The 13,265-nt window shown below is 35.7% G+C and overlaps 1 protein-coding gene across 2 annotated transcripts in view; it reads right to left on the reverse strand.

The window, feature by feature from the left end:
• The window catches only part of ANO3 (anoctamin 3), a 233,227-nt gene that overhangs the window by 10,514 nt on the left and 209,448 nt on the right, over positions 1 to 13,265 (reverse strand). For both annotated transcript variants that reach the window (XM_081063533.1, XM_081063534.1), the window contains 5 exons: positions 11,270 to 11,381; positions 10,424 to 10,481; positions 6,121 to 6,218; positions 3,309 to 3,442; positions 2,306 to 2,458 (listed from right to left, as the gene is read on the reverse strand). In XM_081063533.1, coding sequence (XP_080919659.1) covers positions 2,306 to 2,458; positions 3,309 to 3,442; positions 6,121 to 6,218; positions 10,424 to 10,481; positions 11,270 to 11,381 — 555 coding nt within the window. The remainder of the gene's footprint in view (positions 1 to 2,305; positions 2,459 to 3,308; positions 3,443 to 6,120; positions 6,219 to 10,423; positions 10,482 to 11,269; positions 11,382 to 13,265) is intronic.

The raw sequence follows: 13,265 nt of genomic DNA on the forward strand, positions 1-13,265 counted from the left end.
ATTAATTTGATGTCACTTAAAATTAAACTATGAATAAATTTTAATCCAGTAATACTTCTACTTTTTGGGATCTATCCTTCAGATACATTGTATACACACACACACACACACACACACACACACACGCACACACACACACGCACACACAGAAATACATGATATATAATATATAACATCTATGTCTATATCTTTATAACTATATTTATAGCTATGTTTACATTTACTCCTATTTGTAGTGGAGAAATTTAGGAAATGATTATAAAATTTATGATATATTCATATTGTGAATATTGCTACTCTATTAAAATGAATTACACCAATATATTTTGAGCTGGAGGATGTTCATGAAGGAAAAAAGCAGAACCCTATATATGTTCATAAATATTTTTATGTATACTTGTGTAAGAAAATCATTTACAAAGGATACATGCCTAATTAGTTATATTGATTCCCTGAGGTAGAAGGGAAATGTAAAGAGGAACAGGATTATTAATTGTTTTTATGACTTTGTGTTGTCTGATTTGAGCAAGACAATCCAGCAAAGTTAAAAAAATAGTAATCTATGCATTGGAAGGTGCAATAAACATTAATGCTAAAATTGAAGTTTTATTTTTTCTTCTTTGATTTATTTTTTAGATTTTCTTTCATGTGCTTACATTGTTTTAATAGTGAAATAATAAATATGTCCAAATTAAATAACAGTAAATTAAAATAATAAATTTTAGTTGCTTCAAAAAACAGAAACACAAGTTGAATGGCATTAAATTTCTACAGATTAGTATATTTTAAAGTAGACTTGGTGCTTGTTCAATATATAAATGAATAATATTAACTGAAATGGTAACTTTATAATATTAGTCAGAAAATTCCCAAAAAAGAAAAGAAAAAGTATAGATTTGCTTTTCCAAATGCTCAGAATTTCTATTACAAAACTATAGTTTATTAAAACAGTAAGTATGCCAAGAATTAGTAGTCAGATCAATGAGACAAATGGAGATTCTAGTAACATACCTAAGTTTATATAGAATTTTGCATAAGATAACAGAAATAATTCAAACAGGTTTACAAAAAAGATGGATTATTTAATAAATAGTTTTGGGAAAACTGGTTTATCCATTAGGGAAAAAAAATCTCAATTTTAACCCTTATTATTAATAACAAATTCTAGATAGATCAATACATTAAATAAAACCATAAAATGCCAACTAGCATACAAAAGGCAAATAACACACATATATTTTAGATATATAGAACATAAATATAAAACAACAATTAAAATAATGGGTTAAAAATCATGAGTTCTACGGGACTTTTTTAGAGTCCCATAAATAATAACTATAAGGGAGATATTTCAGTTTGATTAAATACACACTTTAAAACCTTATCCATGATAGTGTGGAAAATTAAAAATCAGCATTTGACAACATACATACATATATATATATATATATATATATATATATATATATATACATATATATATACATATATATATATATATATAATATGTGACATATATTATATAATATATATATAAAAGTTTAATATTCTTAATAGAGATTACCAAATCAGATATAGTGGCCAAGGGGCATAAACACAATTAGTAATGAATAACTACAAATATGTTTAATTTCATAGTTATAAAAATGCAAATAAATATAACAAGGTATCCTTTTCTCCCTCCTCAGATTGTTGAGAATGTAACAACAACAACAACAACAACAAAAACCTTATATATCTGGAGTTGTTGAGGAAATGAAGAAATGGGTATTTATTCACTTATGGTGGGAGTCTAATTGGAACAATGTTTCTGGAGAACATGTTAACAAATTATAAAAATTTTAAACGTAGGTGATCTTTACAGGAGTGCTATTCTAGGAATTTATCTGGAGAGAAAAAAATCAAAGTATGTATGAAGATGTTCACCTCAGTGTTGTTTATAATAGAAAAGAACTGAAGCAACTGAAGAGCTCTAGCTAGGGGACTGATATATTTTTTTAATGTCATACAACACAGAGGAAACTGTGGAGCAATTATAAAGAACGAGACAGAGCTGTACTTATTAACATGGAAGGATACATATGAAATCCTTTGTGGTTACAAACAAGTTTATGAAGTACCATGTTTAAGATGAACCTACTCTCAACTTAGTGTTGAATTTAATTATTTTGTAAACTAAAACTGCTCAGTTTTGTTATGGCTGGAAGGGAGGTCCAGCAATAGGAACCCACATGGTGTTAAATAAGATGGAGCCACCTCTTGGCCTTAGCAGTGCAAAACCATTTAATTCCCGAATCTTTCTTACCTATGTCAGTTGCTCGGGCTGGCAGAGGTCTCCGCCATTGTGTGACAAATTTGTATGCATCCAGTCTGATTTCAATGATATTGTTTAACAAAGCCAAAAGAGGGGCCAGAGGAAAAGCCGCAACAAAGATGGTGGTAAAACCAAACTGCAAAACTGCAAAGGGAGAACATTAGAAAATTAGTAATATAAGCAGCATCATTTATTGAATGCCTTCTTTATGCTGTATGAGATGCTTTACATTAATTGCCTTAATCTTTTCAACATCCCAACAAGATAAATATGTTTATCCCATTTTACAGTTGAGAAAACTATAGCTCATTATGTTATGTAAGCTTGCTAAACAGTAAATGACTAGAAAATGTTAAAACCTACATTCAAACTAAGATCTTAATAGCCTGAAAGTCTACATTTTTTCTATTTCTATACCACCGCAGCACAAAGGAAGAGTAAAGATAAAAGAAGACGTCAAAGAAAAGGCCTTGAAGAAAAATGCTTAGCTTTCTAGAAGGGACCCAAACGATCTCTTTGAAAGTCAGAGAAAATACAAATGTGAGGACAACACACAGAGCTTTTAACAGTTGGAATGGGAATCCTCATTTTCTTAATATAAATAAGTACTCTGAAGCCAAGATTCAGACGAGGTCTGTGCAAAGATTTATTGTGAGAAAGAATTATTACTTTATTTGGGTGGGACAGTATATTTCTTAACACATGAAAAGGTTCTTTTACTTTAATATATTTGCTCAAAAGCTAGGTGATTCACTATGAGAAAACCCTTCATTTTGGTTAAATGTTATGGCTGACAGAGGACAAAATGTGTGAGCCTTCCAAGGGCACTGCTTTAACATCTTCTCTAGCTCTGTTGAAATAAAGGTGCAGATGTCTTTTAGAATGCTTGGGGTTGGAAAGGAGAGAGATGGTTTTCTCTCTGAACGACAGCCTGCGTGAAACAGAAAAACAGCATCAAGATGGCAAATAGCTATGCAAAAGGTTCTTTCCTTACCCATTTCTAAGTATTCATCCATCAGACCATGAATATTCATGGGCTGCAGATTCCAATCATTTTCCCACTGAGGTATAGAAGCATCTTGGATTCCCCGTTTGATTTTATGTCTTGACCACCAGTTCTGGATCAACCTACACCACAAAGCAGACAAAAGGCTTTGGAGCTCTTATTTAAGCATCTGGTAAAACAATTTATAGTGTACTAAGAAAAGAAAAATATCAACTATCCTGGGACTACACTAAGCATTTCTGGGAATAGGAGATATTTGTATGGTCTCACCTTTCAAGTTTAGCATGAGAGAATAGGCCTCAGCCTTCTAGAAATCTCTAGACCCTGTAAACATCTACACATTAAGGAATGAATGCCCCCATGTGTTACATTCTTCCTGATACTGATGAGACAAACCTCTGTTTCTAAGATTGTATCCCATGCCCCACTTATATAAATATTTTAACTTCTATGTTGCCTGTTGTGAGTGGATTTGAGCCCTTTGTTGCTCACAATCCACAATCTTTTGGGTTGTGCTCTCTAAACATGAGTAAAATCATGTTCCACGTTAATTCACTGAGGCCTAGATAGGGTTTCAAGACATGTAAGTTCTAGTTCCCACTCTGCAATGCATTAGCTGTGTAACTTTGAGCAAGTCACTTTACCTCTCTGAGTTCATCAACACAGAGGACTTGAGCATTAGTGATTACATTCTGCTACTGTAGTGAGCAATAATTTACAGGCAATGGATCTGTGTCTGCGTCCATTTCTCAGGCATGGAAATGTTTCCCTAGCCCAGGAAGTCTTGAAATTATGTGACTCAGAAACATCCTGGTTTGCTTCGACTGTGGGCTTCTGAGTAATGAGTTATTTTATGAGTCAGATGAAATTACCTCTAGAATGAGGTAAATGTCACAGGACTCAGTGAACAGTACCCAATTCTCAATTTTAAATAATTGTGGACCTAGGAACTCAGTGTGAGTTGGAAGAACAACCACAGATAGACCCAAATGTCAGGCAGTGCTTCCATGGGCATTCCATGGAGGCTGCCTCTGGACCCTCATGAAAGTGAAAAAGGAGTTGGGGGTTGGAACTGAGGCAGGTCTGCTTGTTTCTCTTTTATTTTAGTTCTGTTTAAGATTTTACTTGAAGAAAGAGAATTGCGGTTTAAAAGTTTGAAAATCATTGCTTTCATGACGGGTCCATGCCTGCCATATCTTCTTCAACACCAACAGGATGTCTCTTGCTATGGTACCTCCGGATTTGATATGCACAATCCAGGCGGACCACTGGACAAGGCTATGTGGAAAATGTGCTGTCCAAAGTGCATGGTATGCACAGAAATCCATGGATAATGACAACAATAAGGATCATTCTTAACACGATAATGGTCGCTACACCATTTTGATGGTGTGTAGGAAGTATTCACGGAATGTCAGATCCTGTGGTAAGTGCTTAATATCTAATTTCCCCAGGTATTTTCAAATTATGCTCCCCAAACCCTATGTTTCAAAGAGGTGAGCCAAGGACAGGAAGGGCTACGATAAATTGGGTTGTCCAATCCTCCATCCTCTAGTCTCTCTTCATTTAGAAGAGATTCGTTTTAAGCAGTTATGAATTGAGCATCTGTATAAAAATCTTTACAAAAAGGTTGTGCCATTTATTGATGAAGGTTTAATGAGCATTGGGTCATCTCAATCTTTGCAAACCCTTATTTCATGAATTTATAAAAAATGTCACACAGAAGTCAAGCAAATTGTAAGCATCTATTAGCAAGAGGCAGAGAAGGAATCTGAAGCGGGTCTCAGTAATTTCACAGTCCATGCTTTAAGACTGCCTGTAATTTAACATAATACTTTATGGTAGTTCTAGGATTAATATCACATCTCCAGCCTCATGGTCTCTACTTAAATGTCCTGATACCATTTGTGGGACAACAGGACAAAGAGTCCTGGTACAATTTGATGACTAAGCTATTTATATCATCAATTAACCTGTTTCCCCCTCCTTTAGGAAATTCCTCAAAATAGTCATGTTTTTAATCCTGATTAGGCCTCAAAGCTTTCATACCACATTGCTTTAAACACACTGTATTTCACTGCATTCTGAAGAATAACATATTTTAATAGAGGTAAAAGTGAGCATTCAGCAACCTTCCATGTCAGCATTTCAAAGACAGTTAACACGTATCTAAAGGGCCAAAATAGAATGCTGTTTACCTGATGTTATCACAACCCTGTTCTAATGATATTTTTTTTGTGTGTAACAAAGAGTACAAAACTTCCCCCGACCCAAGATTTTATCTTTGTTTATTCTTTTTTTTCCTTTCCTTTCTCTCTCTCTCTCTCTCTCTCTCTCTCTCTCTCTCTCTCTCTCTCTCTCTCTCTCTCTTTTGACAGGGTGTATGAGCAGAAATGGAGTCTCTATTAAACAACAACAATCTTGGTCTTTTGATAGCTAAACGAAACAAGAGCTATTTTTGCCCTCAAATACCTGTACTATCAATAGTGCTTTCAGAATAGCAACAAGTCTTAACATGTTGAACAGAGTACTACTAACTCTAGGTATATTATTTCCTTTAGCCCTTACAACTGTTCTTGGGGTAGATACAGCTGTTGATCCCCTTGTGGAAATGTGAAAACTGAGGCTCAGCAAGTTTTATCAACATACACACAGTCACACATTTAGTGAGGAGCAGAGTGCGAACTGAACCCTCATCTGTTTGAGGGCCAAGCCCAAATTCTTAAGAACCATTCACACTACCTCTGTCTTTCTTCTCTGTAACTATATACAAGGCTAAGTTTAAAAACAAAGTGCTTACGGGTATCCCAGTTCCATGAAGTTGTTCCATATTTGCTTCAAAAACATGATAACTCCCATTTGGAGGCAGAGGTCTATCAGACAGCCGCTAGGATGACACTGGAACAGAACAACGACAGTAACGATCTTCCTCTTCTGAGGCTGAGGAAGCATTCCCACCTTCAAATTGTAAAGCCATTCTAAAACCCAGGTCACACTATCTCAATGCACACAGAAACTAAAAACAAAAGAGCGATAGCATGGATGAGGGCACTTGGTAAGGCAGGTTTCAGGATTTTTATGGGAATATTAATCCAAATTATAATAGTAATAACAACAAATCTAACTGTTAATGAACATTTACTCTCTGCCAAGCTCTGTGGTTAGGTATGATCACTTTTAACAAATGCTCTGGAATACTATATACTATATCTATTAACAGTCAGGAGATAGAAAAACTAATTCCATGGCAAAATGTTTGTAATATAGTCTTTTAAAATAAACTTTTTTATCTTAGAATACTCTCAAGTTTGTAGAAAATTTGCAAAGATAGTACAGAGACTGTTTTGTCCAAACACCTCTCACCTAATTACCCCCATTGACACTTATATTATCTGGTATATTTGTCAAAACTAAGAAACTAACATTAGTACATTGTTATTAACTAAACTCTAGACTTTATTTAAATTTCACCAGTTTTTCAATTTATATCCTCTTTCTGCTCCAGGACCGAAACCAGGAAATATACTGATTTGTCATGTCTCCTTAATCTCCTCTGGTCTAGATAGGTTCTTAGTTTTTCATATCCTTGATAGTTTTAAGGATTGCTGGACAAGTATCCTGTGGAAAATCCCCCAATCTGGGTTTGTCTGACATTTTCACATGTTTAGATGGGGGTTATGTGTTTTGGGAATGGAAGCAGATCACGGAAATGAAGTGCCATTTTCATCCCATCCCATCAGGGGCTACATGATATCCACATAAGATTACTAGTGATATTAACCTTCATCACTTGGTTGATGTACAGTTTTCCAGATGTTTCAACTGTAAAGTTACTCATTGTCTCCTTTCCCTAGTCTCTTCTTTAGAAGGTAAGTCGCTAAGTCTAGCCCACTCTCAAGATGGAGGGAAGTATTAAGGTCTGTCTCCTAGAGAGGGAATATGTACAGATACTGTAATGAATTTTGAAGTGGTAACGGCATGCCACTTACTACTTGGTCAGTATGATCCCAATTTTGCCTTCTCTGTGCTGCTCCGTTTTTTAAGATGTTCAGTGAAAGTTAGCATTAGAAACCCTCATAAACAAAAACCTGATTACAATGAACATTGCGATTAATGTATTTTGCTTGAAACTGCACTACAGAAGACACTTGGGTAGGAAAGCATGGGTCTCTTTTGTTGGGAATGGGTTCATGTCCTGCTCATAAAGATGACGGACTCTATAGCTTTGATCCAGTTTCTATTTCTATCCAATCAGGACCAGTGGGACTTCAAAGAACAAATAATTAGGACGCGAAGAGCCTGCTTTTCCAGTTCCAGCCCAGTAATTCGAAACTCCCTAATCTGAGCCAGAGGGAAGGTTTGCCAGCAGTAATTTGTATTGTGTGGAGAAGTCTCAATTCTCCCATCCAAGCATGCCCCTTCTTTTAGGATGAATTTAGGACTCTCTGAACTCTGCCACACACACACATATATATGATAAATGGGTCAGTAGACTGTCTGGGGCAGAATAATTACTAAACTACAGAAGCAGATCATAGATCACAGCTGCAAGCTGAAACTCATCTTTTTTGCAGAGTCTCAAAGAAGCAAATTAATTTGTCTAAGGTCATGCAATGTTGACTGGTGGTGTGGGAATAAAAGCCTTGGTCTCCTGCACCCTAATCTACTACTTTTTTTATATAAGACTAAGGGTAAATTCTATTTACCAAATGTGTTTGTTGCCTTGAAAGGCTGGTTTAGCAAAGTCTATTATTACGTGGGAAAGGAAAAAGACCATTATAGAACTATGTGATTAAATCACTCTCCACAATGGTAGGCCCAAGTTGGGAGGCTTGGTGACACACCATTTATAATCTTGTTGAAATTGAGCCTTGATGACTTTGTGATTTATAGGGCAGCAAAAGGGATCCAACAGTTTTTGTGGATCTGCTCCCCTCATCTAATGATTCCCTTGAGCTAAATCTAGTCCTCCAATACTCTAAAATTCATTTGGTAAAAAGAGCCTATACTTAGAATGTGTAAAAAGACCTGGATGAGTAAGCAGGAGACCCAGGCTTTCATTCCCATTGCACCACTCAAAATCATTTGACTATCGACAACCCTAAGCTGGGTGCCTTCACATATTTTTCTCATTTGCCCTTCATGAAAACTTGGTGAGATAGGTATTGGTATCTCCATTATGTAGGTGATGAAACTAAGTAGCAGATAGGACTGACTATCGGACTCCAATACCCACGTTCCTTTCACTTCACCCAAATTAGTACTCGTATATTTATTCTAAATCCAATTTACATGTGTGAGCCAGCAATCATTCAGCAGTGTCTTATGAAAATCAATTTCAATTATGTTCTCGATTGGGCCTATATACTATCCTAATAGTGTGTGGAATATACCCTATTATTCAGAGCATCAACTCTGAAGCTAGGCTGCCTGGATCAAATTGGTATCAATTTTAGGACTTCAAAAATTTATAAGTATGTTTCTATAATTTTAGGCAAATTATATAACTTCTCTGAGCTTCTGTTTCCTCATCTGTAAAATGAGTGTAATAGAGTTTTTGTGAAGATTAAATACATTAATATATGTAGAACACTTAGAAACAATTGATGAAATGTGCTGGCATATAGTAAGTACTCATTAAATATTAGCTATTATTAACATTTTATATGAATTTACATATAATGTTTACATGAGAGATTGCACAGAGTAGTATGAGGAAAGTCCAGTATAACTGTCCGTAGATGTTCTAATTTGTTGTGTAGTACTTTTTTTCTTTCTTTATAAAGGCTACCATCATTTGTGCCAGGGATTTTACATGCATCATCTAACTTAGTCCACCTATCACCAGTGCTACTGAAATAGCGATTTATATTACAATTTACAAAATAAAAAACTGAGACTTAGAGATATTTAAAATCATGCACTTGACTAGAACAAAATTAGAATATAGACTGTCAGACTCCAAAGACAAAATATTTGTTACATATCACAGTTATGCTCTTTTCTTCAACACTTAATATCATCAAAGAAAGGAAAGGGACTTCTTCATTTGTATACCCCACAGAGGCCTAGAACAGAGTATGTGTCAATAAATGCTTGTTGTAAGATTGAATTCAGAGGGTTGGTTCTTATCTTCCATTATGTATGCTTTTTATATCTACAATTCTAGGAATTCTAGGGCCTATCCAAAACTCCCATTTTTCATTTCACTGGTTTTTTCTCAAATAATCCTTCCTTGAAAAACACGGTTGCTATCTATATCACATGTACTATGGAAAATGTCTGGGAAGGTTATTAAACATTTTGCTTGAAACCACTATTGTAATTATTTCCTTGGGACTTTCAAAGAAGAATCATGACTTCCAATAATTTCACAATTAAGTGTAAGGATATCCAACGAAACAAAATTATTGGTGGCAGCAGTCCCTCCGATAGCATCACTATGCAGACCTTCCTGCCTGTAACCACTCTGTTCCTCACTCTACCCTTGCTAACTCCCATTGGATACTCCAGGGGAAAAAAGTACGCATTGGTTCCCAAATTGGGTGGATGAAAAGCATTTGAGCAGATTTAGTCATTCTTCTGGTCTATGAAAGAAAAATGCAAATTTGATTTGGGGACTTCCCAGAAACCTAGGATCGTGAAAGGCCTTAGTCTGTCTCTGGCCAATAGAATAATACCTGGCTAGCTGTGGAGACAGAGCACTGATACATATCAGCCACACTTTATAGAGTGCTTACCACAGGCCAGGGGTTGTGCTAATTGTGCAATGCAAATCATCCCATCTATAATCAACTTTGCAACCTAAGTATTATTACTATTGCCAGTGTACAGATGAGGAAACAGATAGATATTCAGTGAGTTTAAATTAAGGGCAAGGAATTAGTAAGTAGCAAGATTAGCATTTGAGCATTTGAGTTTTCTATAATAGAAAGCATATATTCTAACAAAGTTTTAGGCTTTCTCCATGTATTCTCTTCGGCATACCTAAAATTCCCGGTGCTTACCTCCTTTCTCTCTCTCTTTTCCCATCCCCCTTCCTCCCACAGTCATTGGCTCACATCCATGCAAATCCCCACACCCACCCTCACAAGGTTACTTACTTCCTCCAGTCGCCACCGGTTAAAAAGTTTATTGTAATTTCCTGGGTGACCTACAAATCTGTAAAAAGCCATTTTAATTCGTTAGCATTTATGTGGCGTTGACTGAAGAGCAACTACTAGTGCATGTGTGGGTAGATATAAATATTCACTGGTGCAACCTGTTCCCAGACTGTTGACTTAGGTCATGCTCACACATCAAAATACCGGACTTCAAAAGGAAAAAGTGATGTATGAATTCAATACCAGTGGGTTGAGAAAGTACAAACCAACCAACCAAATGAAAATTTTCTTTTCACCTGCAGAATTTTAACGTCTGTTGACCTAGATAATGAATATTAATATAACATACTGAATTAATTAGATTAAAATGTTTCTAGCTTAAGTATGCTCCCATGGCACTGGCTGGATTGTTAAGTGGATAGCAAACCAAAACCAGTAGTTTAATATGTTTCTTTTTCATATTTTGCAGCAAAGATAGGAAAAAACAACAACATGATAGGTAGAAGTTTCCACACTGATAAACTATAACCTAGCATTTCACAAACATTATTTTCTTCTTTAACAAAACGATTACTGATGATTGGATAGTCATAAATCAACCCAAGTATGACACAACATAGGTTGTTTTGTTTTTTTGTTTGTTTGTTTGTTGTTATTTTTTTTGCCTGCTTCACCTGTAGTGGCAGCAGGAGGCACTGTACTGAGAAGTCTTTGGATTAAAAACACATGTGACGATTGATCAGCACAGTTTTCCAAGCCATGGGATAAGAGAGTTAACAAATTGGCAATGGAATTGTTGACAATCTTTTTCCCTCTGCAAACATAATGTGTATGAAGTTGACTTACCGCCCCAAGAAGAAAGCGATATAAAAGATAGAACTGTTTAAATTGACAAACTGGAAGAGGAACATCTTCAGGGCAAAGCTGTTTTCCCATTCAGATTCTGTCCGAGGATATTCTAAAAGGAACACAGGGTTAGTTTACATAGATGGGGTGAATGACAAGAAATGTGGGTTATAGAATCAGAAGCCCCTTGCTCAAGTTCTGGTTCAGTCATTTACTAGTTCCATGAGGCACTCAGTGTCTGCAAGTTCTAGTATCTGCATCTGTAAACCATGATGGAAGGATCCAATGGCACAATCTTCAGACTTTCCCCACAGCTATGGAAAGATGATACCTGTTACATAAAGATTTTCAGGATTCACTCTGTTATTGTCATTTAGAAGGTAACCATAAATCCCGAATCAGCGCTCCATCCAAACTGGCTATGCTCAATTATAGGGTCGTAAATTGTCCAGAGTTCTTTGAAGGGTGAATATTTTATGGGGAATAGTAAACAAAAAGAAGGGCTACGTAGGTGTTCTTAGCTTTACCCCTAACTGCTGGTAATTTCAGGCAGGGCTCTTCACATCTTTTGCAATCAGTTTTATCAACTACGAAATGAGCAATTTAGACAAGTTGATTTGAAGGACCTGGTCAATTCTCACATCATACAGTTCAATGACTCTTAAAACAAAGCAAAACAAAAAAAGAAAACAAACTAAAATGATGAGAGAGATTCAATAAAGATGGCAGCATGTACTGCAGGCTCTGATCCTACCCAGTACACAAATAAATGATGAGAGAAAACATTTATGCACATATAATATATATTTTAATATAATTTAGGAATTCAAGAAAGGTAGAAAATTAGATAGGATCAAATTTAAGAGAAAGATAGGCCAAAAATATATGCATAAGCCAATCACAGAATAAACAGGGAACAGGTCCAGGGGAACTCCAAGTACAAAAGGGGTAGGTTCCAGAAATAGGAGGGGCTTGTGAGAGATGCAAAAGAGTGATTGATTGCGGGGGCACCAGTGAAAGCATGCAGGAGAGCTGACATTATCTCACAAGAGTGCTTTGGTGCTCCTGGTACTTAGCACAAATACTGTTCCGTTTCCTACTATTAACTGTGGTCCCCCAAATCACAGTTAAATTTCCTTCCATCACAGCTAAAAGTACTCTAAAAGCAAATAAATATAAGGAATCAGAGCTAGAAGAAAGCTTTGAGACAATCTACTTCAAGTGCTTCATTACCCATCAGAAGAAACTATAGCTCAGAGGGATTAAAGAACAATAAAACATTATTCCCATTTAATGAACACTTGTCATGTAGCAGGCAGCCTCCCTACAACAATGATGAAATATGAACTATTATCATTCTCATTTTACCAATGAGGAAACTGAGACTCAAAAAAAACCAAACAAACAAAGGAGGAGGAGTAAAGGGAAGAGAAGGAGGACATGAAGGGGAAGAAAGAATGGACAAAGGAGAAAACTTGCTTATAGTCACATAATGTCCAAGTGATATAATCTTTTAACTCGTGAGTATGAACTAGCACCAAGTTCTCCCCTCTATACAATGTTCCTTTTATTATCACTTGGCCTTGTAACTACTTTACAGAAAAAGTAACACAGTAGAATGATACAGTTACTCCACCATAGTTAAGTGGAATCTGTCATATCTGCATTTAAAGACTACTTACTTAACTTAATTATTTTGGTATGTTAATCCATAAAATAAGGATCTTACTGTTATAGAATTGTGATGACAGTAAAACAAAATAATGAATGAGAAGTGTTTAGCACAGTGCCTGGGATCTGGTGAGTTCTCAAACAATAAAATATCACTATTCAAACAACTCTGTAATAAAAATTCTGTCCCCTAAACTAAGGGTCCCAAAATCAAGTTAAAATATAGAAAAAATATATTTTCTGATACACAAGGTCTCACAAAATTTACTTTCCAGGTAGCAAAACAAGGGATAAGGCCAAGACAGATAATGATATAAGATCCAAA

This window comes from Rhinolophus hipposideros (genome assembly GCF_964194185.1).
Source record: "Rhinolophus hipposideros genome assembly, chromosome: 10".
In the NCBI taxonomy this organism is placed as follows: Eukaryota; Metazoa; Chordata; class Mammalia; order Chiroptera; family Rhinolophidae; genus Rhinolophus; species Rhinolophus hipposideros.